Source organism: Physcomitrium patens, chromosome 18 (genome assembly GCF_059467195.1).
Source record: "Physcomitrium patens ecotype Gransden chromosome 18, ASM5946719v1, whole genome shotgun sequence".
NCBI classification, from domain to species: domain Eukaryota; kingdom Viridiplantae; phylum Streptophyta; class Bryopsida; order Funariales; family Funariaceae; genus Physcomitrium; species Physcomitrium patens.
In genome coordinates this window covers 15,244,279-15,272,242 of record NC_143427.1, presented here as the reverse complement: position 1 = coordinate 15,272,242, position 27,964 = coordinate 15,244,279, and the positions used below count along the sequence as shown (strand labels likewise).

Genomic DNA, 27,964 nt, shown 5'->3' with positions numbered 1-27,964 from the left:
GTACATCGTTGAATGTCTTAACATAATTTTATGATTTTTTAATGTAATTAAATATTTTTTTAATATTTTCAAAAGTAGTTACTTGAAAAAAATTAATTACTTTTTTTTGCATATTATCCATGACAATGGCATGGATTTACCTATCCTACTTCTTAGCTGAAAGCTTCATTGTATATTTTATTTCTTTTTATTTATATTGTATTGTATTTGTATTTGAAAAATATTCTTCGCTCACAAACATATCTTTCAAAAATAGCTTCATTTGAGCTATGCTTTCTTTGACAATGACATGTGTTCATCTATTCTACATTTATTTTTAAAAAAATTGTTAATATGTTACCTCACCTCATCAACACTAGATTTTAAAAACTTTAAATATTCAAATTACCTAAGGCACATTTTAAACTCCAGTGATAGTAGCTGAACACACCAATTTAAAAATAGAAGACAAACAGCAAAAAAAAAAAAAAAAAAAAAAAAAGTCTTCCCATGCAGGTCACGTGACTCGCCTTCTCATTAAACATCAGTTTGATACAGAAAAAGAGGCACATAGAACAAACTTGTTATCCTGTGACATCTACTTCGGAGCTCTCACAGCAAAGTGGTGAGCTCCAGATTCCACAGCACCAGTCACGTTGTTATGAAGCCTCTACGCGTCACATTCAACGTGGGCTAACATGGCTGTAGAACATGTGCCAAGATGGCGCTTTTATGCTAGTGAATGGTCAAAACGCGAGAGTCGCAAAAATCCAGCACTAGTTCGAGGCTTTGCATTCCACAAAATAGTGCTGAACCTTGCCTCAAACGATGAATGAGCTGACCCAAGAGTCGTTCGCCGCCAAAGAATTTCGGAAAACACAGTTTGCGAGAATGACTTAGTGGCTGTTGTGAAATCCAGCAACAATTGCTCACTGCACTTAAGCGACACGGCTGGTTACGTTTTGGAGCTCAATCTCTGCAGTGGCAGTAGAGTGAAACGGGCTTGTCTAAACAGCGAGTGCTGCAATGGCGAACCGTAATGTGACGAAATGGAGCCCTCGGGTGGCGCAAAACGCAGGCGCTGGAGCCACGGCAGGTGGGGTCGTGAGCCTTTGCTTGCATCCTGTTGATACTTTGAAGACGCTCGTGCAAGCGCGAGCTGGTGGCAACCGCAACCTCCTTCCCATTATGTCCGCTCTTATTTCTGAAAGAGGTAAACCTTTTATAGTCCATGCCTGTACGCTTGTCCAGTGTCGTCAACTTCTCAGTAGTTAAGTTTCAAGGGTTTCTTTACGTAGATCCTTCTCCTTTCCTTGGATCTTGCTCGAGAGAGGACGTCTAATTTGCAGGTTTGGGAGGTTTGTACCGAGGTCTTGGAAGCAATTTGATTGCGTCCACACCAATCTCAGCTATCTACACGCACACTTATGAAACCGTCAAAGCTGGTCTGCTTCGCCACATTCCAGAGGTACGACTTCACTGACGTTGGAACATGTGAAGAGTGTTCTGAAGCTCCCGATCTCGCAATGTGGTGTCATGGTTGTCTGGGGTGAGGTGTGTTAAGATTTTGATGGGATGTTTCTTGTAAAGGAGGGGACGCCATCGACGGTTATGAACCTTCATGTCAATTGAATGCAAACAGGATATGTCAGCACTGGCACATTGCGTTGCTGGGGGATGTGCATGTGTGGCCACCTCCTTCGTGTACACACCGAGTGATTGTGAAACAGCGGATGCAAGTGCACGGATTGTATACAAATAGCTGGTACGGTTCAATATCCCGATGTTCCAAATTTGAAAGAAATCTGGCCGATGGGACTGATCACGTCGTTTACCAGCACATAGTTTACACGATGCGTGGTGATCTTCTGCCACGTGAGAATTGCCCTCAAGCTTTCTCCAGCATCCCCCGGTCCGCATTTTGCCTGCAATGTGAAGATTCCGAGTTTCTGCTGTTGAGCAGTTGTGGAATAACTCAGGCAAGCGTTCACTTCGATAGTGCAACAAGGAGGGTTGCCGACGCTGTAAAAGGGTTGGGGAGCAGTGCTTTGTCGCAATGTACCGCAATCTGTGGTCAAGGTATGCAACTATCTCCTTATCGAATGCGATGTTGGTTGCTTTTTTGTTGATAAATCTAGGGGTTGCCTCTGGTGGTTTTCTTTGCATGGTAGTCGCGACTTTTTGATTGGTGGTGTGTGGAGGTTCTGAAGAGTGATGGCGTGTGGTGTGGTGATCGCACAGTTCTACACATATGAGGGGCTGAAGCGCTGGATTTAACGAGACCAGCCTCGTGACACCCCTTTGAGCACACCACAAGCGGTAGGTTGCGTCGGGTGTTGATTTCGTTGTATAGTAGCTGACTTGATGGTGAATTACATGACATTGTTACTTTGTCACCTCTGGGCCGATTAGGCAAAGTATGGAGTCTTGGTGGAGTGCTAGCAGGCGTGGAATGATCATGAGGCGTATATAGATTGGAATGAGAGAAAGAGCACGAACTGTAACTGGGTTTGTGGATGTGTAATAAAGGGCATGATACGAGGACGTGTCTGTCTTGTTCTGATCCGCTGATTTTTGTGCAGCTGGTTGTCGGCGGTGCTGCTGGGTCTACTGCTGCTTTATTCAGTACTCCTTTCGATGTTGTCAAGACTCGGCTGCAAACGCAGGTTTTGAGCTGGTTCTGGAGTGACCAGTACTGCCCGTATTGCTTGTTTTGGAATCTGTGAGTGTTCCACGGAAGGGGATTCTGTGCGCATTTGTTCCTTGTCGAGCACATGGTAGCGTGGGTGCTGAAGCTTCAGGATGTGACGAATAGGATATGATCGACTTGACTAACCTGGTGTTGGGTGGACAGATCCCTGGGACAGCTCAACAATACACTGGGGTTATTCACGCTTTCCAGAGCATTGTCACTACAGAGGGTGTAGCTGGATTGTACCGGTGAGTTGCATGCTATTTAGTTGCAACTCTATGTTTTTGATATACGAGATGGACTGAAATGGGTGCGGCCTTTATTTTTGGCGTCGACCATTCGTTTGTTGTGGTTGTACATGATTGCGATGTTTCAGGAATAGGCATATTAGTCTCGGCAGTGCGCACTGGCCAAAAACTGAGGGGGGCATTGAAATGGAGAGTGTTCTCCTTGATTTACTTAAGATTTTGCACACTTGCAGGGGACTAGTACCGCGGATATTGATATACATCACCCAGGGGGCACTTTTTTTCGCTTCATATGAGTTTATCAAGCGCGTCCTAGCAGTGAAAGCCCCGGGGCTTCCAGTGAAGACACTTCGGATGGAAGAATACAAACGGCAGGTGGTACCCATTCCAACGAAGTGCAGTTGTAACGGAGCATGCATCGTACATGCAGTATTTATTCATTAAGTATAGAACTTTTTCTTTAATATTTGATAGAATTTGATTACTTCAGAGTGAGGTGGATAAAATATGCTCACCTATTTAATAAATGAAAGTAAAGGTATTCATTTATGCTTGTATGATCTATTAATAGACTTTTTCTAATCCATTTTCTTAATGACTCTTCATATATGCAACATTGATGTTTTTTGTTGTTGTCTCTTATTTTATCTTAAGAGCATGTATGTGCATATATATATATATATATATATATATATTGGATAGTATTCTTTTGATATTATGCACAAATCTCATAATATTAAGTGTATTGAAAATATGAATTTATGAAATTATAACATATTCTTGAAGATTCTATCTTGCAAATAATTATTGCAATATTTTCTATTTTACATAATTCTTTTTAAAAAATTAAAAAATTTTAAAAAAAATCTATAATTATATTTTTTTTTGTATAAAACATCTTGTTGCATACTTTACATTTAACTTTGCATCTACTCCAAAAATTTATAATAACTCAAGTCTTGACTTTTAATTTTAATTGTAAATATTTATCTAAATCTAAATTATAATTTAGTTAAAAATACAATTACAAATTCTAATTCTTAAATCTCAAACTCAACATCTTAATCTAAATTCTGAAAACAACTCATGATAGTATTTTAATAATACCTAACCAAAAATGAACATCTATGGAGAATGTTCCAAAAAAATAATGACTCATTGTTTTTAGATCTTCCAAAAACTCATAATTCATAGTACAAGCAACAAGCTCAACCAACATCTTTTCCAAAATACAATAAAAACAACCAACTTCATTGAAACTATCAACACAAACAGACACACAATAACATCCATAATGACAAATTAATTAATATTTAAAATTTGAGATAATTTTTTTATTTATAGAGATAAAAATACAATGAAGAAAAAATGTAGAAATGGAAGAAAGCTTGGCATGAGAAAGATCCAATTAGTTTACAACTTTTGAATTTAATAAACAAAAGTGTGACATGATCAACTTTGTGGCATTATTAGACAAATTGACATTTATTTGTTGCTTAGTTTCTTGAAAAATCTATATTAAAAGAAAAGTGACATAATAGTAATAAAGTAGTATGTATATTAAAAAGAAACTAGAATGGCTATTGCCAAAAGACAAGAAAACTATAGACTCTTAAATCTAGACTAGAAGCAAAAAAGGAGTTGATAAGAATGAAGATGGCTTCTTTCTTGCCTCTATATATACTATTTAGCTAAGAGCTATGTGGTGATGTTCTATAGGACTTTTAATATGTGTTGACTTTGTAAAACACATGCCTTAGCTTCAAGGCAAGTTTTTTACATTTGGGACACATAATTAGCTTGTTCTTCAAGCTACGAACATGTGTGGCACATGACTAAATTTTTGACGACGTTTCTAACCTAAAAAGTCAATTATAGATACCTATAAAATCAAAGTAGTATCTATGAAGCTTTCAAGAAGATTCTTTAGAAGATATTATGAAATTAATCTATTTTTACCTATTTTTATTTAATTATATAGGTAATTATTGGTTTACATGTATATGTCTATGATATTACCCTCCCTTCAAGGAACAAGTTCTACAAGCAGCGGTCATCATGTATTGAAAAAATCGAAGATGTGGCAAATTATATTTGCTACATACTTTGAGCTTTGTTTTCTTTGAAGATGGTTGATAGGGCCTCTCAACCATTGATAGTGTGTCATACCAAGGCGGAAAGACCACCCAATTATTTGATTATTGTTGAGGCCTACATAACTTCTTTCAAATAAAATATTTGGAACACTGTCAAGAATTGTTCCTACTTTTAGTAAAATTACTAAACATCAAAGTCCCTTCCAAGGTCATGATACCAAACGCATTGTATCTCACCATGTATTTAAGAAAGAACATATCATTCTTGAAGATCTTCATCTCAATTGCGCATCTTAAAGATTGTAACAATTACAATGTCTCATTTGATAAGTCAAGAAATGAAAGTTCTAAAGTCAAATGTGCTAGTTGTTGGTTCTCTATTTCCTTAATGTCACAAATATACAAAAATTGTAAACAAAGATAGAAGGTAGAATGCAATCTTTCTTGGACCTTGTTTCTTTTATAGCAGACTTTTTTTACTTTGAACTCTTCATTATTATCCACTTCTATAAGAAGAGGTAGAACTTATCTTCTTTTTGGTATATTCACAATCTTATATGGTTCAAGAAGAAACACATAGAAGACATGATGGATCTTCATTGACTCTAGTAGATGTAATTATTAAGCAACTAAATTGATTTGTCTACAAATAGGAAAAGATCCATGCTTGCGGTAGTCCAACTTATTATTAGGACGAGTAGACTTGATATTATAATGAAGTAACCATACCTTGTTATGTACATTGAATTGAGATTATTCCTTTTGATAGGCATCTACATTGATCTTTTGTCGTTCTTGAGCTTCTTTTAATTGTACCTTCATTATTGTATGTAGCTTTGATAAATGATTTGTCAAACCTTTTGCCAGAAGATTATGAACTTTTAAAAAGTCAAAAGTATCAAGTTGTGGATGGCAACCATAATTGATAAAAAAAAAAAGATATTTTTTATGTAGAAGAATACATTATATTATCATAAGCAAACTGTACCAATCGCAAGAAGGTTCTTCAATTGTCTTGTTGATAATTGATGGTACACCTTAAGTATTATTCCAAAACTTGATTTACTTGCTCTGCTTATCTACCAATTTGACAATAAAAAGTCGAAGAAAGTTTTATGTCCATCTTAAAAATCTTAAAAAGAATTCTCTAAAATCTTGATACAAATTGAGTCCTCCTATCTAATATAATATCTTTCGGCAATCCATAATATTGATAGATATTGTCAAAGAAAAGCTTGGCAATTTCTTTACCTATGATAGATTTTGTATATAATAAAAAATGGCACATTTTGTTAAAACGATCTACTATCACAAATATAGAATCACATGATCCTAAGATTGAAAGATCCGTAATAAAATCTATAGAAATAAAAGACCATGGTTGTTCTAGAATAGGTAATGGTTGAAGAAGTCTATAAAGTGGATGCGAAGGAATTTTTGACTTTGAACAAATGTCATGATTGAACAAAAACTTTTACAACCTTCTACATTTGCGGCCACCAAAAATCTTTGGATATTAGCACCAAAGTCTTCTTATATCTAAAATGTCTTGCTCCTAGAAAGTTGTGACGTGCTTGAAGAATACGTAAATATGATTCTCTTTCTGATACATATAAGTGTCTTTTGAAATAAAGTAATTTGTTTTTGAACTTGTATTTAGAAGTATTACAAGACTTAGAAGAAGTATTCTTAATATCATGAATAAGAAGATGAAAGGACATACTTGATTGATTTTTTTTGAAAAAAGATGAATCAAGAGTCAATATTGATTTCACTGCTTAAAGATGAAATTGTATTGGCTTCAATAAAATTATCCTTTATTGATTAAAAAATACATTTCCTTCTTTAGATACAAGATAAGAACATCTAGAAAGGGTATCAAATAAATCTTATTTTTTTCTTGGCCAATAAGTGATATTGAACTCAAATCTTGATAAGGACATGCTCCAACGAGCTTGGCAATGATTCAAAATACAAGCTGAGATGAAATACTTGAGGTTCTTATGTTCTATATATATGGTGACTAGATTGGAAGTGCCTTCTAAATAATGATGCTGTTTTTAAAAAAATCCATAATTGCAAGAAGCTCTTTGTTGTGAATCTCATAATTAATCTCGGCTGTTGAAATTTTTTAGAATGAAATGTTACTGGGTGAAGTTTATCATCTATTCTCATTTATGATAATACAACATTCAAAGCAAATTTTGATGTATTTGTTTCCATAAAGAATGCCTTAGAGAAGTCAACGCAATACAAGATTGGTGCAAAAACAAAGGTTGTCTTTAATACTTGAAATGTTACTTTCGCTTCTTGATTCCATTGAAGTTTGTTTTTACAAATCAAACATGTAAGTGGAGCTACAATTTGAGAGAAGTCTTTGGTAAAGATCTAATAGTAGTTGGCAAATTTCAAAAAATATTAGACATCTTAGACCATTTTTGGAATCTTCTAATCCATAATAGTTTAAACTTTCTTACAATCTATCATAAGTCTATCATTTGAAATAATGTAATCTAAGAACTCAACTTGAGTAGTATAGAATACACACTTTATTATCTTGGCATAAAGTCTCACATCTCTTAATTTTTGTAACACATGACAAACATGAAGTTCATGTTCTTTTGTGTTTTTAGAATAGGTCAAGATGTCATTTAGATAACAAACAATAAAATCATCCAAAAACTATTAAAAAATATCATTCATAAGATCGTAAGAAAGTTTAAGATGTTGATAAGTTGATAATGCATTTATAAGTCCAAAAGGCATGATATTATATTCAAAATGTCCATACATAGTTCGAAATGTAGTCTTCCATTCATCTCTTTCTTTGATGCATACCAGATTATATGTTCTTTATAGATCTATTTTTGTATAGATTTTAGCTTGATTCAATTGATCAAGAAGTCTAAATATTAAAGATAGTAGATACTTGTTATTGATGGTAATCTTGTTGAATCTTTGATAAAAAACACACATCTGCAATGATCCATCTTTTTTCTTCACAAATAGAATTGGGATTCTTTCTCAAGATTTAGAATGGTGTATAAAGTTCTTGACTAGATTTTCTTTAATATAATTCTTAAATTTGGCTAATTTATTTTGTGATAAATTATAGATTGGTTCAAATGGTGATTGTGCTCCTTGTTGAAGGTCAATTGAGTAGTAATAGGGATGATGTTTTAGAAGAGTATCCACATTTTTTTTCTCAGATACATCTTACAATTCTTGATATTGGCTTGGAATGCTATTTGAAGTCTTTGTACCAGTAAAAATGGATGTGGCATAAATTATATAAGGTGATCCATCTTTTATAGCATGCAAAAAAGCTCTTATACTTACAAATGTATGTTTAATTATACTAGAATTATGATTTTTTACTTCATTAATTATACTCTTAGTTATATTTTTAGAAAAATCAAGAGTACAAAAAATCCAATCTATTTAAGGATTGTATTTTTTTAACCATGATAAACCTAAAATAATTGAATTAGAGAAAAATATAATGATATTAAATACCACAAAGCTATTATGACCATTGGTTATTACTTTTATAGAAAGGGTTTCATAAGTAACATCTCTAGTAGATAACAAATGACCATCTATGACTTCTACATGAATAGATTTAGTTTTCTTTCTTAAATATATGCTAAGTCTTTTAGCAAATTCTTCATTTAAGAAACACACTGAGGCTCTTAAATCTAACAAGACAAAGGCTTTGTAATATATAGGTCCTAGAATAGTATTTAATGTAAAATAAGGAGAGGATTTTGAGGAGAGAATAGGACCTTCATTAGATATTGTATAAGGTTCTAGCTACATAGTTCCTATTGTAGTTGGAAAAACTTATTTTTTGATATATTGTCTTCTTTGACATTTATACTCTTCATTTTATAATTTTGTTGTTTCTTTGAACAATATTGAGCAGTATGCTTAGGTTCTCTACAATATAAGCATAATCCTTTTTGATGGCAGTGAGTCTTTTCTTGTTCAATAAGAGATTTGAAACATACTTCATTAATTTCCATATCTTCTACTTTTGAATGTATGTATTTAGGAGGCATTGGTATTGCCATTGAATCATAGTAATGTTGAAGCTTACTTGTGTCATTCTCAGATCAAAATTCAAAAAATTTATTATTATACTTTACAACAAAATCAATCTTTTGATTTAATGTTTGACGATCAAATAAGTTGAGCATCAATTTTTTTACCTCATATTATAATCTATAGAGAAATTTGGTAATAAGTGCAGCATCATCCCACTTAATATGAGTTGGAAGTTTTTGAAATTGTGAAGCATATAATATTACAGTGTCATGTTCTAATACAACTATATGATGAAAGGATAAAGAAAATATCATATTTTTGCAGATCTTATTTCAAATATATTATAACAAATTATCTTGGAAAATAGATAATAGTCAAAAGGTAGAAAAATTAAAGATACTAATGATACCTTTTTTACAAAAATAGGCTTCTATTTACTTTGTAGGACCACAAATAGAGTAAAACAAGGTAGATTAGAAAAATAAACAATATAGGCACCTTTGGAAAGAAAATAAGAGTAGTTTGTAATAAAAATTACCTTAGAAATCCAAGAGATGATTAGTTATGTATCGGGGTCGAAATTAGATCCCATGGCACAAAACCAAGCTTCTACAATAATTCAAAGGTTCTTTTAAAGATCAAAGGAAAGAATTTGGGAGCAGATTTGATAGAATTTCTTTGAGCATTGATTTGAGATGATTTAAGTGTATATTAACTTAATAAGAGCTTTGCAAAGTCGGAGTTTGTTTTGAGTGACTCTAAATTTGTGAAATAAAATGGATGATATTTTTTAGAGAATTTCATAAGTTTGGCAATAGATCTACATCTGAAATTTTGAGAATTAATGAATGCATATGTATTCAATATATACTATAAGTTTGAGCTAGATTGGATAAAAGAATTGACAATTATTAAATTTCAAGTAGGTTGCAGTCTCAAAAATTGAACTTTGAAAGCTAGTTAGAGTTTCTAAGTTCTTTAGCAATCTGTTAGTTGGATTGGAATAAAATTTATTTTTAAAGATAGTAGACTTGATTTTCTACACATATATGAAATTTAAAGACAATCAAATAATTAAAAAAGGAGATTTTGGTACTGGAATTCCATCATTCACTTTAGATAGGAGGATGGCTAAGACTTGAGCAGATTTTAGGATTGATCCTTTTTTTGGTGAGTTCGATCTTCTTCATAAATTAAGTGCTTATTGTCAAATTAATTATTAAGAGGTTTAAAAATTTTGAGTTAAAATCAATGGTTCATTAATTAGTTATTCAGGATTAAATCTGCTATAGAAATTACTTGGATTTTACTAGGGTTTATTTAGGATTTGATTATGATTGGATTAGGATTTGTTTAGGATTTGATTAAGATTTATTTAGAATTTGATTAAGATTTGATTAGATTTTTTTAGGATTTTTTTAGGATTTGATTAAAGTTTGACTAGAATTTATTTAAGATTTGATTAGGATTTGACTAGGATTTGACTAGGATTTGATCAAGATTTGACTAAGATTTGACTAAGGTTTGACTAAAGATTGATTAAGATTTTATTAGGTTTTGACTAAGATTTTATTAGGTTTTGACTAAGATTTTATTAGATTTTGACTAAAATTTAATTCAAGTTTTTATTTTAATATTTTATTAAAATTTCTATTTTAGTATTTTTTTTTGAATTCTATATTATTTCTTTATGATTTCTTTAAAGGGTCTTTAGAAATTCTTTGTATTTTTTGTATAATTCTTTTGAAATTTTAATTAAAATTAATCAATGTTTGATTATATTTGCTAATCTTTAATTATAATTTATTTAAGAATCTATTAGAGTTGTTAGGACTTGTTATTGTAATTTTCATTTATCTTCCACAATTAGATTCATAGTGCATTCTCAAGCCAAACTTCACGTAATCCGACATATTTGGTGAACTCGATATGAAAGCTTGAGGTGATAGGTGTTAGAGTTTGTTCATTCATATTTTATTTTTTTTTATGGAGGATGAGAGTAAGAATTTAAAAGGATTTTTGGAAGGAGCTTTAAGATGAGCTTCTTGTAGAGTTTCTTTTAAAAAACAAGGTACGTACATGGATCCATCCATTGCTTGTATGTTTGTTGGTCGTGAATTCAAACTACTAACTTATATTATTCTAAAAATTTGAAAAAACTACTTCTTCAGAGGCTGCTTCCTCCCCTGTTTTATGAAGCAAAGAACTAAGAATCTTCATGATGAAGCCATCTGACTAAGCTATTGTTCCTCATTTCACGACTTTTGGTCAGGATGGATGTTGTTGATGAAACTTTTGAACCTTTATTTGTGTATTTCCAAGGTTGCGAACTGGTTCCTATGTACAATCATTGATATTATATCTGTGCCAATAGACTAGATATTCAAGCCTTCCATATCTTATCCTTCAATGTCACGAACAAAAAATACAGACTTGAAATCTAACAAGAAGTTCAAGAAGAAGTGGCAAAACTAGATTAAACAGATGAGTACAAGAACAACACCAGAAAGGTGAACTAGAACTCCAAGAGATGTGTTGTCGAGACTGAAGAACTCTTCAGCCTCGATCCCTATATATACTCCTACTTAGGAAGCTTCTCGAGCTACTTCTATTAACTAGGAAGCTTCTAGAAGGTTCCAGAGGCTTCCTTTCTAGAAGGTTCTAGAAACTTCTCGAGCTACTTCTATTAACTAGGAAGCTTCTAGAAAGTTCCAGGGGATTCCTTTCTAGAAGCTTCTAGAAACTTCTCTTCTAGAAGGTTCCAGAGACTTCCTTTCTAGAAGCTTCTAGAAACTTCTCTTCTAGAAGGTTCCAGAGACTTCCTTTCTAGAAGCTTCTAGAAACTTCTCTCTAAAAGGTTCCAGAGGCTTCTCTTCTAGAAGGTTCCAGAGGCTTGCTTTCTAGAAGGTTCTAGAAACTTCTCTCTAGAAAGTTCTAAAGAATATGTCCCTAACATCACCCTCTCCTTTAGCTTCGAGGTCTCTTAGAAGCAATGTTGTTGATCAGTACCAACGCAAGAAAATGAAGATCTGTCGCATAACTTCTGCTATGAACTCCAACTGTTGTTCACGAGGTAAGTGGTTCATCGACCCTTGAAGCCAACGGTAGTGGCCCACGCCTTCGACTTCTGACCAAGCATGAACTTCCGTATCCTCATTGTGAAATTGTCCTGCAAACATGCCTTTTGGTTGACCATCGTAAGCAGGCTCGATCTCAAATACGATCACCAGTGATCGGTTACTCGGTATCCTCCATCGTCGTCGTGGTACATGTAGTTCTTCATCTCGGGGTCGCCTTCGTGAGCTACTTAGTTGCGATACTTTGACTGGCATAGTATCTATCTCTTGGCTATCCATATCAAAAGACCAAACTACGATCTATCTTGGAAAAAATAACTACATCAACTATGAATTTTGCTGGTGCTCTCCCCTTTTCTTATATTGTTGGGAGAAAAAGCTTCAGAAAGAAGCTATCATCGAATTGATTTAGGTTTATCGAGATGTCGTTGATGAAACTCCTGTACCTTTTGTGGCGCATTCGCAAGATTTTCAGCTGGCTCCCACGTTCGCTCATTAATGTCATAGTCACACCAATGAACAAGATATTCTAACTTTCTCCACCTTCGCCGTGAATGCAATACCTTTTCAACCTCGTATTCTTCGTGGTTCTCAATTTCAATACTAGGTGGCGGACATTGCACTCTTCCAAAAAAAGATGACTCTCGATAAGGTTCCAATAGAGAAACATGAAAGACTGGATGTACCTTCATAGAAGCCGGTAACTCCAGCCAGTATGCCACTGGATTAATTTACTTCTGGATGATAAATGGTCCCAATCTTCAATAGTCCAACTTATCACATAGTCGCTTAGTCTTGATATTTCGTCGAAGAAGCCAGGCTTTGTCTCCAACTTTGAAAGTAGGTGTTGGATTCCGAAATCTATCTGCAGACGTCTTATAGGATTCTTGAGCGGATTGTAATTGAAGCTTCAACATAGTTTGAAGCTCTGATAGTTGCTTCGCAAATCCTTCAGCTGCTAGATTGTTATTTGTTGACGGACTCAATAAATCAAGCTTCGGATGATACCCATAGTTGGAAAAGAATGGTGTTTATTGAGTCGACGCATAGAGGGTGTTGTTATATGCAAACTCGGCTAGCGGTAGATATGCAGTCCAATCGTCTTGCTGATAGTTGATGCTGCATCGTAAGTACTGCTCCAAGACTTGGTTCACCCGTTCCGTTTGGCCATCAGTTTGAGGATGAAAATCTGAAGAAAGCTTGATATCCACCTTCAATATCCCAAAGAGAGATCTCCAAAACTTTGACACGAACTGGGTACCTCGATCTGATATGATATCATCTAGTAGTCCATGATATCGATACATATTATCGAGAAAGAGTCTTGCTGTGACTTCACTGGACGATGTCTTCTTACAAGGAACAAAGTGTGCCATCTTCGTAAGCCGATCTACCACGACAAAGATGCTGTCAAATGAGTTTGATGATGGCAAGTCCATGATGAAGTCCATAGAAATTGAAGACCATGGTTGACGTGGAATTGGCAATGGCTGTAGAAGTCCATAAGGGCGATGCCGAGGATTCTTAGATCTTGAACAGATGTCACAAGAGAGGACAAAATCTTTCACATCCTTCCACATTTGGAGCCACCAAAAATCTCGGGAAATAAGCTCCAAGGTCTTGTTGAATCCAAAATGTCCCGCAGCTGGAAAATCATGGCGAGATTGAAGAACTCGGAGTCATGCTAGTCCTTTTGGAATGTACAATCGCTCTTCAAAGTATAAAAGATCTCCCTCCACCTTGAACTTGTCGTCATTGGTACATTGCTTGATATCAATGGCTACTGAATCTTTAATGGTCATAGCACGTACTTGGTTTAGGAAGTCAGTATCAAATGATATAATAGTAGCACAAAGTTGAAATTTCTCTGGCTTCAATAACGTTGTACATTGTTGATCAAATGCTGCTTCTCCAACCTTTGGTGCAAGATACGATCTCCTTGATAAAGCATCGGATAGTCCTTGTTGCCTTCCAGGTCGATAAGTGATAACAAAATCGAATCTAGATAGCGACATATTCCACCGAGCTTGACGCTGATTTAAAACTCGAGCCGTCATGAAATACTCCAAATTCTTGTGATTCGTATATACGGTTACTGGATGTGCAGCTCCTTCAAGAAAGTGACGCCATTCTTCAAAAGAATCCACTATAGCAAGAAGTTCCTTATCGTGGATCTCATAATTGATTTCAACAGCAGAGAACTTTCGAGAATAGAATGCAACTGGATGGAGCTTCTTATCTTCACTCATTTGTGAAAGCACAGCTCCCAAAGCAAAATCTGAACCATCAGTTTCTAAATAGAAGGCCTTTGTAAAGTCTGAATGTACCAAAATTGGAGCTGTAGTAAATGCTGTCTTCAAATCTTGAAACGCCTTCTCCGCCAAAGGTCTCCATTCTAACTTATCCTTGCATGTTAATCGAGTGAGAGGAGCAACAACTTGAGAATAATTCTTGATGAAGATCCAATAGAAGTTAGCAAAACCAAGAAAACATTGTACGTCTCTAACCGTCTTCGGAACCTCCCAAGACATGATTGCTTCTACTTTCTTGGGGTCCATCTTCAAACCTTCTGTAGTCGCAATGAACCCCAAAAATTTCATCTCCGTCTAGTGAAATAAACACTTTTCTAATTTGGCATATAATCCTCGCTAGCATAGTTTCTCCAAGATCAAACGAACATGCTCCTCATGCTCTTCCTCGTTTTTAGAGAATATTAGAATATCGTCCAAGTAGATGACAACAAAATCGTCAAGGTGTTCTCGAAAGATATCATTCATCATATGTTGGAAAATCGCTAGAGCATTGGTAAGACCAAAAGGCATGACATTATATTCGAAATGACCATACCTTGTACGAAATGTTGTCTTCCACTCATCTCCTTCCTTGATTCGTACGAGATTATAAGCTCCCCTTAGATCAATTTCTGTAAAAATCTTCGCACGTCCAAGTTGTTCTAAGAGACTAGAAATCAAGGGTAATGGATAACGATTTTTCTTTGTTACCTTGTTGAGGCCTCGATAGTCCACACACATCCGTAATGATCCATCTTTCTTCTTCACAAATAAGATGGGTGCTCCAGCTGATGATTTTGAATGACGAATGAAGTTCTTGGCTAGATTCTCGTCGATGTACTTTCGTAACTCTACCAACTCCATTTGCGATAGATTGTAGATTGGGCCAAAAGGTGGTTGTACTCCTTCTTGCAAGTCTATGGCACAATCATATGGTCGGTGTTCCGGTAGTATGTCGGCGTTCTTCTTTTGAAACACGTCTTCAAAATCTTTATATTGCTCCGGTATACTTGTTGTTGAGATCTTCTCCTCGGTAGTTGGAGCCGCATAAATGACAAATGGAGTGCCTTCCTTAGATGATCTTATAAACGCTCTTGCTCCAATGAATAAGGATTTCTTTTTTCGAGGTTTTTTACTAGGTTTTCTCTTGGGTGGTTTTGTGGGAAAAGTCATCTTCCGCAACCTCCAATCTATTAATGGATTATGTTTTTCCAACCAAGAAAGACCAAGAATAATAGGATTTGATGGGGTTCTAATAATATTAAAAATAATATGACTACTATGGTCTTTAAACGTTACTTCTATAGGTTTTGATTCATGGATGATGCTACCAGACAATAAAGGTCGCCCATCTATGACCTCAATATGAACAGGTTTTGATTTTTGTACTAAAGGGATCTCATGACGCTTTACAAATTCTTCGTCTAAAAAACAAGCAGATGCTCCTGAGTCTAGTAGTGCTAAGGTTCTCAATTTTTGAGGGTCGATAAATAGAGGGATTGTAAAACAAAGTGCAGGTTGGGCAGAAAGAAAGGAACTTGATTGTTGTTGGGATATTTCATTGTCCAGTCGCATGGTTCCTACTGTGGCTGGGCATCCTCATTTTCCTGAACAAATACTCCCCTAGTCTTGACTATGCCTCGATTTTGCTTTTTGGGGCAGTTTCCAACTTTGTGGCCTTCTCCACCGCAATACAAGCATAAATTTTCCTCCATACGTCACTTTTTTTCTTCTATAGTAAGAGATTTGATACGTACCGCATCAATTTGCATGTCTTCCACCTCTGAATGCGAATTCACACCGCTTGCCGACATAGTTGGAGCATGGCGAATTGTATGTTGTCTTGAGCGTTGGTCTTGGCGACGTTGGAATAGGCGATTATTGTACTTCACAGCTTGGCTAATGGCTTCATTGAGCGTTCATGGATCAGGAAGAGTTAACAGCAAATCCTTCACATCATCTCTTAAACCCCAATAGAATTGACTCATCAACGCTTCTTCATCCCAATTGATGTCGCATACTAATTGCCTGAAATCCGAAGCATAGACTGATGTAGAACGCATCCCTTGTCATAGCGACCGGATCTTTGTTGTAGCCCATCGAACCTTATCGTGTTCACCAAATGCTTCCGCAAATGCTTCCAAAAAGGTTTCGAAGTTGTTTAATATGGATGATTGTTTCTCAAACAAAGGAGCAAACCATGATAGAGCTTGTCCCATAAGTAAGGTTCCAACAAGCCCAACACGTGACTCCTCCGTTGGATATCGTTCGGGCTGTAAAACTGTTATCAACCTGATTTGATTGACGAATCCTCGAAACTTGGAACGTGTTCCATCAAACTTATCTGGAAGGCTAACTCGAGGCTCCTTATGTTGTAGAACTAGTGGTTCTTGTCGAACCTGAGGTAAAGTTGTTTCTCCAAGTGCCGAAATTTGAGGCTGGTGTAGTTTAGATTGTGCTATCCCAGATACTCCATCATTATGAAGCCTTGCCACCACTCCTTCAATCTATGCAGTTCTTTGTGATAACGTAGCGAGGGCATTCATAATAGCATCTAACTTAGACTCCGAACTTTCTGTCATACTAATGTCTTGACCTCCGGCCATTCTAAAAGAAGGACAAAAATAACCCTATAAGAGGCAATATTGGTTTATAGGAGGGTAATCCACAACCTATAAAATGCCTTAAGAATTTCAAGAAGAGGGGTAATCCACTCTCTCCAAGAAGAATAAGACTCCAATATTGTAACAGAAGAAGTATCAGTTTAAAGGAGGGTAATCCGCAACCTCTAAAAAATGCTAGTATACCTTCAAGTAGAGGGGTAATCCACACTCTACTAAGAAGGAACTAGCTCTGATATCTCAAGTTAGTGTAGTCTCGACAAACTGTCACGGACACAAAATACAGACTTAAAATCTAACAAGAAGTTCAAGAAGAAGTGACAAAACTAGATTAAACAGATGAGTACAAGAACAACACCAGAAAGGTGAGCTAGAACTCCAAGAGATGTGTTATCGAGACTGAAGAACTCTTCAGCCTCGATCCCTATATATACTCCTACTTAGGAAGCTTCTCGAGCTACTTCTATTAACTAGGAAGCTTCTAGAAAGTTCCAGGGGATTCCTTTCTAGAAGCTTCTAGAAACTTCTCTTCTAGAAGGTTCCAGAGACTTCCTTTCTAGAAGCTTCTAGAAACTTCTCTCTAAAAGGTTCCAGAGGCTTCTCTTCTAGAAGGTTCCAGAGGCTTGTTTTCTAGAAGGTTCTAGAAACTTCTCTCTAGAAAGTTCTAAGGAATATGTCCCTAACATTCAATCTAATATCTCTTCTACGTCAAATTCAACATGATCATTGATTTCAATCATAAGAGGTGGTGGTTGTCTTTGACTTGGTATGTTCGATCTTTTATATCTTTTCAAAAGTGAAACATGAAAGACTAGATGAATTTTCATGAATGAAGGTCATTCCAAGCAATAACTTATATTATTGATTTATTTTTGAATCACAAATGGTCCCAACCTATGGTGGTTCAAATTATCACATAACTTCGTGGTTTTTATATTGTGCCAAAGAAACCACACTTTGTCACCAACTTGGAATAGATGATGTTTCTTCCTCAATTCATCTAAGACTAGCTTATAACATTATTGAGCCTTTTCTAGGTGAGTCTTCATAGTTGCTTGAAGTTCGGCCATCTTCATAGCAAACTCCTCTGCTGCTAGATTTGTTGATTTTGAAGGCTCTATCATATCCAACTTTGAATGATGACCGTAGTTTGAGTAGAATGGCGTTTGTTGTATAGATGCATGGATTGTATTGTTATATGCAAACTCTGCCAAATACAAATAAGAAGTCCAGTTGTCTTGTTGATAGTTGATGGTGTACCTCAAATATTACTCAAGAATTTGGTTGAACTACTTCTTTTGGCCATTAGTTTGAAGGTGGAAGGCAAAAGAAAGATTGATGTCAACCTTAAATATCTTAAAGAGTGCCTTCCAAAATCTTAATACAAATTATGGCCCATGATCCGACACAATGTCATTTGGCAACTCGTGGTAACGATAGACATTGTCAATAAAGAATCTTGTCATTTCATCACTAGTAATTGATTTCTTATAAGGTATAAAATGTACCATCTTGATGAATTGATCAACAAATATGAAGATGGTTAGATTTTAAAAGTGACTTATCTTTTAATTATTTTTTTATTAAAAAAATTATAAATTTAAACATATGAATAATTATATTACAAAAATAAAAGAACAAATAAAAAAAATTACTTTAATTATTTCTATTTTTAACTTTAATTCAATTAATATACTTTATTTTATATAAAAGATATTATAGAAGTTGATAAAAATTCTATTCATATATATAAGTTGATAGAATAGAATTATATAATGACCAATTAAGAGTTTAATATTTTTTTTAATTATTAGATTTTTTTTCAAAATACTAATATATAATATGAATATTATTATATAATTCAAAAGTTTTTTAAATACTTATTTTTATATAAAAAATTATTTAAATAATAATAAGAGTTTTTATTTACAAGTGATTCAAAATACTTAATCTAATTAAGTTGTCATAATTATTAATTCATATCAATTATATATCTTTATTAATTTTTTAAAAAATTAATATAAATAAAATATAAAAAAATTAAAATATCAAAATTTAATATTTTTATTAATTATTCATTTAAATATAATTCTAAAATAATTTAATTATTTTTAATTTTGAAATAATAAATTTATATTTATAAAAATAATACTTGTTATTATGAAGTGCTTTCAAAAAACAAAAATAAAAATAATTATATCTACATTATTAAGCTTAAATTTCATAGCCTTTGTTGTTGTTAAAATATAATTTAATGTAACAAATTGTAATATAAAAATATTAAATTTACTTCATAAAAATAAATTTTGTTTTTATGATAATTATTTAAAATATAATTAATCCTTTAATTACACATATGCCAATATAATATTATTTTTGATATTATTTTTTAAATATATATCAAAAGTCAACTATACTTTTCCTTTTCCTTTTCCTTTTACTATGACTTTTTACTTTTACCTTTACTGTGACTTTTACTTTTACATTTACTATGACTTTTACTTTTACTGTGGCTGTGACTTTTACTTTTACTTTTACTTTTGTTGACTGCGCGGTTGACTGCTCCGTTTATTACTGCGCCTTTTTGAAATTTGAACGTTGAGTTTGTGGGTGTATCCAATCCAAAGTGTGTGTTACAATTTGAGCTTACCCAAAACAAATTTGAAACTCTTGATTACAATTTTGAAGCTCTTGATTACAAATTTGATGTTCAAAACATTTTTTGGATTGTGCACTTCAAGATTGAGTTGTAAATTGTAAATTGTAAGTTGTAAGTTGGAAGTTGTAAGTTGGAAGTTGTAAGTTGTGAAGTTGGAGTTGGAATTGGTTGATGTGATCTTGGAGGTTTGAATACAAAGTTGGAGTTGGAGTTGGTTGATGTGATCTTGGAGGTTTGAATACAAAGTTGGAGTTGGAGTTGGAGTTACAAAGTTCAAGTTGTGGAGATTGTTCAAGAAATTTGAGGTGAGATTGCAATTTTTGCAAGATTGTGAAAGATTGAAAGGTTTTGAAAGATTGAAATTTTTGGTAATTTTTGATTTTGGGTAATCATAAAATCAAGTTTTCAAACATTAAACTTTCAAATCAAGTTGAAATTTAGTGGTTTTAGTTGCAAAAAACCAAACAAAAAACAAAAAACATCAAGGACTCAAAAACGAGCAGTTGTTGTTCTGTGATGTGCACATCGCCGAAACTTTTACTTTTACTTTTTTTAACTTTTTTTTTTTTTTTTTTTTTTGCCCAACAATTTTTCATCCGCTGTGATTTTTCATCCGCAACGCGATTTTTCATCTACTGCGATTTTTCATCCGCTGTACGATTTTTCATCCACTATGTGATTTTTCATCCACTGTGCGATTTTTCATTCACTGCGCAATTTTTCATCCGCTGCATGGTTTTCATCTGCTGCGCGATTTTTCATCCACTATGGATGAAATTGTATTTTGGGCAGAATTCATTTAACAGTTAGTTAATATCTCCCAAAATACTAATTATTTTTGAATTCCGACTTCGGATTTGGACTTTTTAGGTGCATTTTCATTTAGTAGGAAAGAAAATGATTTGTGACAAAAGTTTTCAAAAATCGACATTTTTAAGTGTCTTCAAAAAAAAAAATTTAGAGTCTAAACTTTGGAGGTAGAGTATGGCTTGAGAATATGTTCATCACATTTGTTTTCATGCATGTTTTTTGTGTGTTAGATCAATACCTCTTGGCTACGAATGTGTTGTAAAGCAAGCGCCAACCTAATCTATTTTTTTTCTTTGAAGTGTAGTGCATTGAACATAAACTTTTTAGAGTGGAGTGAAATTTCATCAAAACGTGCAATTTTCTTGGAGCACAAGCTTACAAAGGTACTATCAAAAACCTTACTTTTGTGAGTTTTGAAATGGTTTGGGATTCACGTTAGGATTTTTGTTATCCTACATTAAACTCTGCTTTTTCTTATCAATTTTTTCAATCTTTGTGGAGTTTAGGATTTAGGGTAGGATTTCTTCTATCCTACACTAAATCCTATTTATTGATATATCTTTCTATCTTTGTGGAGTTTAGAATTTATGATAGGGTCTTCATTCTCCTATCCTAAATTCCACTTTTTTTATTATATTGTCATCTTTCTAGAGAATGGCTCGTGCTTTGTCTACCATTGATAATTTTGTAGATGTCAATGTTGATAGTGTTGGATCAATGTGCATCTAATGTCCAAAATGTTTGGCTTTTCGTTTTAAAAAAGAAAAAAATACCATTTGTTGTTACAATGGCAAAATTGCCAATAAACATGTTAATCACCCCATTGTCCATCCAATGCTCAATGAGCTTTATATGGGCACAACACCTAAATCTCGAGAGTTCCTTAAATCCATTCGAAAGTATAATCAAGCTTTTGCATTTACAAGTATGCGTAGTAAGTTTTAGTCTGGCCAAGTTGAAGGTAGAGGGGTATATACTTTTCGTGTGAACGGAGAGTTATGCCATCACATTGGAAATTTACAACCCGATTTAGACGAAGGTGCTAGATTTGCACAAATTTATTTCTTGGATGATGGTTTACAAACAAATCGTCGTATGGAGATTTTTGATGATCTTCATCGTGATGTTGTTAACAACATTCAAGAAGTTTTAGAATCCATAAATGCGTTGGTTCGTGGTTTTAAGTCTTCGCGTGATGTTCTTCAAAGGGGACAAAACATGGGACTTCGTATCTCCGGTGAGGTTCTTTTTGGTGAACATCCCCGTCGATATAATCACCAAGTAGTTCCAGAAGTTGCTGTTGTTGTTCTTGACGAACAATACATGAATTTTGGTAGAGATATTATTCTTCACCAACGTAGTGGAGATTTAATACGAATAAAAGAAATTCATCCAACTTACGATGCTTTATCCTATCCTTTGTTATTTCCTGATGGGCGATGTGGGTGGTCACCAACTTTTAAAGCAGATACTGAAGTGACTTTAAAGTCATATGTCCAATATTTGCTTCAAAAGCGCCTAGAATCTAATGTATTACATAAGGCTAGTAGATTATTCCAGCAATATGTAGTGGATCAGTATTTACGTGTAGAACATGAAAATTGCTTTTCATTAGGCAACATCAAACTGAACTTCGTGCAGAGTGCTATCAGGGGGTCGTAGATGCTTTGCAGGAAGACAATGGAGTACGCATTGGGCGTCGCATTGTCTTACCTACAACATTCATTAATTCCCCCCGATACATGCAAAAACTCTTTCATGATAGTATGGTTTTGGTTAGAGTTTTAGGAAAACCCGATTTGTTTGTGACAATGACATGTAATCCGACCTGGCTTGAGATTCTTGATGAGCTTGAGCCAGGTCAAAGTCCTCCTGATCGTCTAGATATTGTTGTGCGTGTTTTCAAGCTCAAGTTAAGAGCATTGATGGATGAGATTACGAAGAAGAATGTCATGGGAGAGACAATTGCTTTTTGTTACACTATTGAGTTTCAAAAACGTGGTCTTCCTCATACACACATTCTTCTTTGGTTGAAAGACAAGGTCAATGACTGTGACCTTGTAGATAGGATAGTATGTGCGGAGATTCCCGATTTAGATAGACAACCGCAATTGTATGCCGCGGTTGCCAAGCACATGATGCATGGACCATGTGGTTTGGACAATCCCAATTGTCCATGCATGGAAGACGATAGATGTACAAAGAACTATCCGATGCAAGCTCGAGATACTACCGAGGTGGATGGTAATGGACATGTTTTGTACCGTCGTCGAAATCAAGGTCGATATATCGAGAAACGTATACGTGGACAAATTGTCCGTTTAGACAATCGATGGGTTGTGCCATACAATCCATATTTGATAGGTCGGTTTAATTGTCACATTAATGTGGAAATTTGCAGTTCTGTAAAAACTGTCAAATACCTCCACAAGTATATTTTTAAAGGTCCAGATCGTGGTGTTGTAGAAACAGATGAAGTGGTAGATGAGATTAAGGATTTCTTGGAGGGTCGTTATGTGGCCGCCCAAGAAGCATGTTGGAGGCTCTTTGGTTTTGAAACTAATAATAAGAGCCATAGTATTTGTCGTTTACCTGTTCACCTTCCCGGTCAGCAATATGTTACTTTTAAGGAAGGAACATCTTTGCACTCGGTGATTGATCAAAATGCTGAGACTAAACTCACCAAGTTTTTTGAGCTTAATTGCCATATTCGTGCCTTAATTGCTTCTGGCAATGAAGGCAACCATATGCTTCTTCGTTACATGGATCTTCCACTCTATTACAAGTGGGATGTGAAGAATAACATGTGGGAAAGAAGAGTACGTAAGATAAAAGTTTTTGGTCGGATAAACATGGTTCCCATAGGTACCGAAGTATTTTACTTGCGTTTGTTGTTGACTCATGTCGAGGCACCAACTTCATTTGAGGACCTACTTTGTTTTCATGATATAGTGTATCCAACGTACAAGGCCGCTTGTATTGCAAGAGGACTTTTACAAGATGATTCTGAATGGAAAAATTGTCTGCAAGAGGCAACTGTCATTGCGTTGCCTAAACAAGTTCGGCGGTTGTTTGCAACACTTCTTGTGTTTGGAAAACTGCTAGATCCTCTTAGCTTACTAAAGACACATCTTGATGCTATGTCTGATGATTGGCGCAATGATCAAAATTGCTATTGCAAAGCAATTTTGTCCATTGAAGAATATTTGTCATCATCAAACAAACATCTTACAGATTTTTTTAATATCGAAGAATTGAATGAGTTTGGTTATTCAAACATTGTTGATATTGGCGGTGATTCCAATGACAATATTGATTTTGATAACCAAAACATTACTTTTCTAGAGGAGGATGTAGGTAGACTCAACGAAGAACAATACATTGTTTTTAATGCGGTGACCACTGCCGTTTTAAATTCTAATTCTCCAGATCGGCTTTTCTTTTTAGATGGTCCTGGTGGTACAGGTAAGATCTTTTTGTATAACACCATATTAGGTTATCTTCATGGTCGTAATGTCAAGTGTATGGCAATGGCAACAAGTGGAATTGCCGCATGCCTTTTGAATGAAGGGCGAACGGCACATTCAGCTCTTGCTATTCCTTTACAGTTGCACGATGCATCAATTTGTAACATTAGTGCCCAGTCTACATTAGGTCAAAGCTTACGTGAAGTACAATTGATTGTACTTGATGAAGCTTGTGCTAGGCATCGTTTTATGTTTGAAGCTATAGACAGATCATTGTGAGATATACGTAATATAGATAGTCCAAATGGTGGTGTTGTAGTATTATATGGCGGTGATTTTTGCCAAACTTTGCCTGTAGTTGTACGTGGAGGTCGCAAGCAAACTGTTCAAGCTTGCTTGCGACATTCATACCTATTTCCACTAATGTAACATTTTCATTTGACCACTAACATGCGTTTGTAAAGTCAATCGGACTTTCAACGATTTTTGTTAGATATTGGTGAGGGCAAAACCGGTCGAAAGGTAGATTTACCGCTAGGATTAGTTGCTCCTGGAAATTCTTTAGATGGTCTCATTGATGCTATTTTTGATGATCCAGTTGATTTTTCTGAGCGCATCATTTTGGCTGTCCGGAATGATGATGCCCAAGAAATCAACCGAAAAATCACTGATCGTATACCTGGTGATGTGCATCAATGTTTTAGTGCTGATTTTGTTCACGAGAATGATGAACATGCCCATCATTATCCAGTAGAGTTTTTGAATTCTTTACAATTGAGCGGTTTGCCTCCTCACCAATTAAGTCTTAAATGTGGCCAATATTTGATATTGCTAAGGAACTTGAATCCGGCAAAAGGTTTGTGCAATGGTAGTCGTTTGCGTCTTTTGCAAGTGTCTTCTAGTGTGTTGTTATGTGAAATTGTAGAAGGACGCTATCGTAGCCAAGAGGTATTGATTCCTAGAATCACACATCATTGCAACGATAGCCGCTTGCCATTCACACTTTGCCAAAGACAATTTCCTGTCACTGGTGCTTTTGCCATGACAATCAACAAATCGTAGGGCCAATCATATGATCGAGTTGGCATTTATCTTTGCAATGAAGTATTTAGCCATGGTCAATTATATGTGGGATTGTCTCGTGGTAGACATCCTGCAAACATTAAGGTTGCCAATGACAACAATGAAGCCGTGGGAACGGTTAAAAACATTGTTTATCATGAGGTTTTTACATGACATTGTCATATAAATTCCTATAAATATTTACACCTGAATCAAGTAGATGGAAAAGTTAAGAGTTTGTTTCAAACTCTGCATGTTTAGGGTTCATGCACGCTTTGGCGACGTCCCCTTCCATCCAATTGCATTCTTTTGGTGTTCAATTATGTTTTCTCAATTGAGACAACTTACCATTCAATTGAAGAAGGTTACATCTTGAATTTCACTATTCAATGAATGGATATTTTCCAATGCATGCATCTTTAGATGCATTTTATTTCTAAAATTTATTACTCTATTCTGTTATATTACATTCTTAAAATTCATGCTTAGGTCATGAAGACATATTTATATATGTAGATTGTTGTTACCTTCCTTTTAAACTATTTTGTAATATAAGAACTACATTAAAATGGTTGGACTAATGCGTTGCAAAGCAATCGCCAACCGCTAGTTTAAACATAAAAATTTAGCTATGAATAAAAATTATGGTAATATTAATATATATATATATATATATATATATATATACATCATTATATATTTATGTTAATAGAAAATAATATAATTTTGAAATATTGACATAATTTTATTTTTTATAATCTTAATCATATCAATATATCAAAATTGAATTGATTTTTTATAAATGATGTAAATATTAGAGCTTTACTTTACTTTTCATTCTTAAATTGATGGTCAAATAAAATGAGCTAATCAACTTTTGAAATAGTATTTTTAATGTACCATCAACTATCAACAAGATGATTGGACTTCTATACTTCTATAAAGAGTTCATATAAATATGGAATAAAAAAGAGTCCATCTTTAAAAATATTCTTAAAAAATATTTTCATAGTTCTACTTTCATCAAATGGACTCCATTCTATTTTGCTTGATTTATTTATAAATTTTTTTATATATACTCTATTTACAACTAACACCTATAAATTTGCTTCTCGTCATAATTAACATTATGATATCTACTATTTTATTCATATTTTCATGTTTCAAAACATCATCAAAGATGATTAAAAGTCAATTTTTTTGAATATTTTCAAAAAATTAATTCTTTTCTTTTATCAAGCTTCTTGGCTTTGCTTTTATTGTCTAAAACTTGTAAAGTTTTACTTAACCCTATTAAATAGTTTTTTTTAGATTCCATATAATTGTACCATATAAAAAAGTTGAGTTTTCAAAAGATGTTTATTTGATATTATTATTTTCATTTGATAAAAATATTAATTTATTGGATAATGTTTTATCAATGTGCTCTTTAAAAGCCTTCGCCAATGTGCACTTGCATATACTAGCTATACTAACTACACCTATCAATTTGGTTTTTAAAAAGTAACTTCTTCAATTCTACAAATATTAATTCAAGATTGAAATCTTTTTGTTCTTATCAAAAATAATTATAAATTCATGTATATAAATTTAATACTATAAATAATATTTTTTTATAATAAAATAATAGATTCAAGTAGCAGATTTTACACATTCAATTCTAGGTTCTTCTCTTTTGCAAGTCCTCTCAAATGGTCACTATGTATGAATCATCAAATCAGCTCACTAGCTTTTTTAGGATAAAAAGATATATTTAGAATGCTTAAAACCACAATATATAGTGAGTAGTATGGAACACCTTAGAAAATTAAAAAATTAGAATGTTAGTTATAAAAATGGAATCTTAGTAAGTCTTGGAAGCAATTATCTTAGTTGTTTTAGTATTTTTACTTATTATTGAGTATTAAGGATTAATTATTTAGATCAATATTTATAATGGCCTTATATCTATATATATTACTTATAAATTTTTTATAAATGTCACTTAATAGTTAGAAGAAGCATGAGAAAGAACATCATATATTTTTTATTAATTAAATAGAAAATAGAATTTATAATTGATTTAAATTAATTTTATTCTTATAAAAAATCACCAAGGTAGTAAAATATAGATTTAAATTTATGAAAATATTATAGAAATATTAAATAATTTTAAAAAATTTATTTAGAATTTATTTAGAAATTTTTAGGAATTTTTAGAGTAATTTTCAAGACTTTGGTAAAAATGAGCTTTACCATCTTGGGAGCCATTACGAAGAAATGGAGCAAGATTTGAAGGTCATTCATAGGTTCTTAAGCTAAACGGGTGTTTTTAAATACTATGGTAAAGTCAAAAATGCAAAAATATTGGTTTTACTAGTAGAAAATAGGAGGACCAGCAGATAGTGTAGCCCTTGTAAGAAGGGAGGTGCACAAGTCCCATATGGATTGTAGCACCTTGAAGGTAGTTAAGAAGATAAGACTAAAGCCTCATAGTTTTTCTTAGATACCAATATACACTACTTGTGAACCTTGGTGAGGCATGAACTCTTGATTTTTTAAACAAATTATCTTTGAGGTAAAATTTATTTGATTATTTTTTTAATATTTATCTTTTATTTTTAATCTTTCATAACTTACTCATAATTATTCAGATTTATATATTTATTATACCATTGGAAAGATTAAAAAAAAAATAATTAAAATATATTTTTTATTTTTATTTTTTAACTTTTCTAAGGTAAAAACTTAAAAAATAGACTATGATTTGTTTTGTAATGTATAATTGCTTGATTGCACTTTTTTCACTTTTTTTTGTATTGTGCATCTTTTGTTCTTGTTCTTGCTACTTCCACTTTATACCATCAATTACAAACAACTCTTAATTGAGGCCATCTTGTAATTTGGATTAAGCGGTGAAATTTACCTTCACATTG

General features: G+C 33.7%; 3 protein-coding genes across 6 annotated transcripts in view; 2 read left to right on the top strand and 1 right to left on the bottom strand.

Moving 5' to 3' along the window:
* The window catches only part of LOC141046512 (uncharacterized), a 77,355-nt gene extending 76,143 nt beyond the window's left edge, over positions 1 to 1,212 (bottom strand). Inside the window, exon 1 of the mRNA XM_090244274.1 lies at positions 1,015 to 1,212. Within this exon, the coding sequence (XP_090100400.1) occupies positions 1,015 to 1,212 (198 nt within the window). The remainder of the gene's footprint in view (positions 1 to 1,014) is intronic.
* LOC112295152 (uncharacterized) lies at positions 2 to 3,472 on the top strand. Of its 4 annotated transcripts, XM_073540854.2 has the most exons (7): positions 2 to 1,447; positions 1,622 to 1,744; positions 1,943 to 2,058; positions 2,221 to 2,298; positions 2,562 to 2,701; positions 2,834 to 2,919; positions 3,153 to 3,472. In XM_073540854.2, the coding sequence occupies exons 1-4, from the start codon at positions 1,407 to 1,409 to the stop codon at positions 2,232 to 2,234; spliced, it is 294 nt and encodes a 97-aa protein (XP_073396955.1). In that variant the 5' UTR covers positions 2 to 1,406; the 3' UTR covers positions 2,235 to 2,298; positions 2,562 to 2,701; positions 2,834 to 2,919; positions 3,153 to 3,472. The 4 variants fall into 4 exon arrangements, with proteins under 4 accessions (XP_073396955.1, XP_073396950.1, XP_073396949.1 ...); XM_073540849.2 differs by having other exon boundaries at positions 1,622 to 2,058; positions 2,562 to 2,645; XM_073540848.2 differs by having other exon boundaries at positions 1,622 to 2,058.
* Positions 2,459 to 25,223, top strand: LOC149987491 (uncharacterized). Its single transcript, XM_090244273.1, has 8 exons — positions 2,459 to 2,479; positions 2,562 to 2,645; positions 2,834 to 2,919; positions 3,153 to 3,314; positions 22,136 to 24,262; positions 24,452 to 24,737; positions 24,913 to 24,935; positions 25,136 to 25,223. The coding sequence occupies exons 1-8, from the start codon at positions 2,459 to 2,461 to the stop codon at positions 25,221 to 25,223; spliced, it is 2,877 nt and encodes a 958-aa protein (XP_090100399.1).
* The last annotated feature ends 2,741 nt before the right edge of the window (positions 25,224 to 27,964 follow it).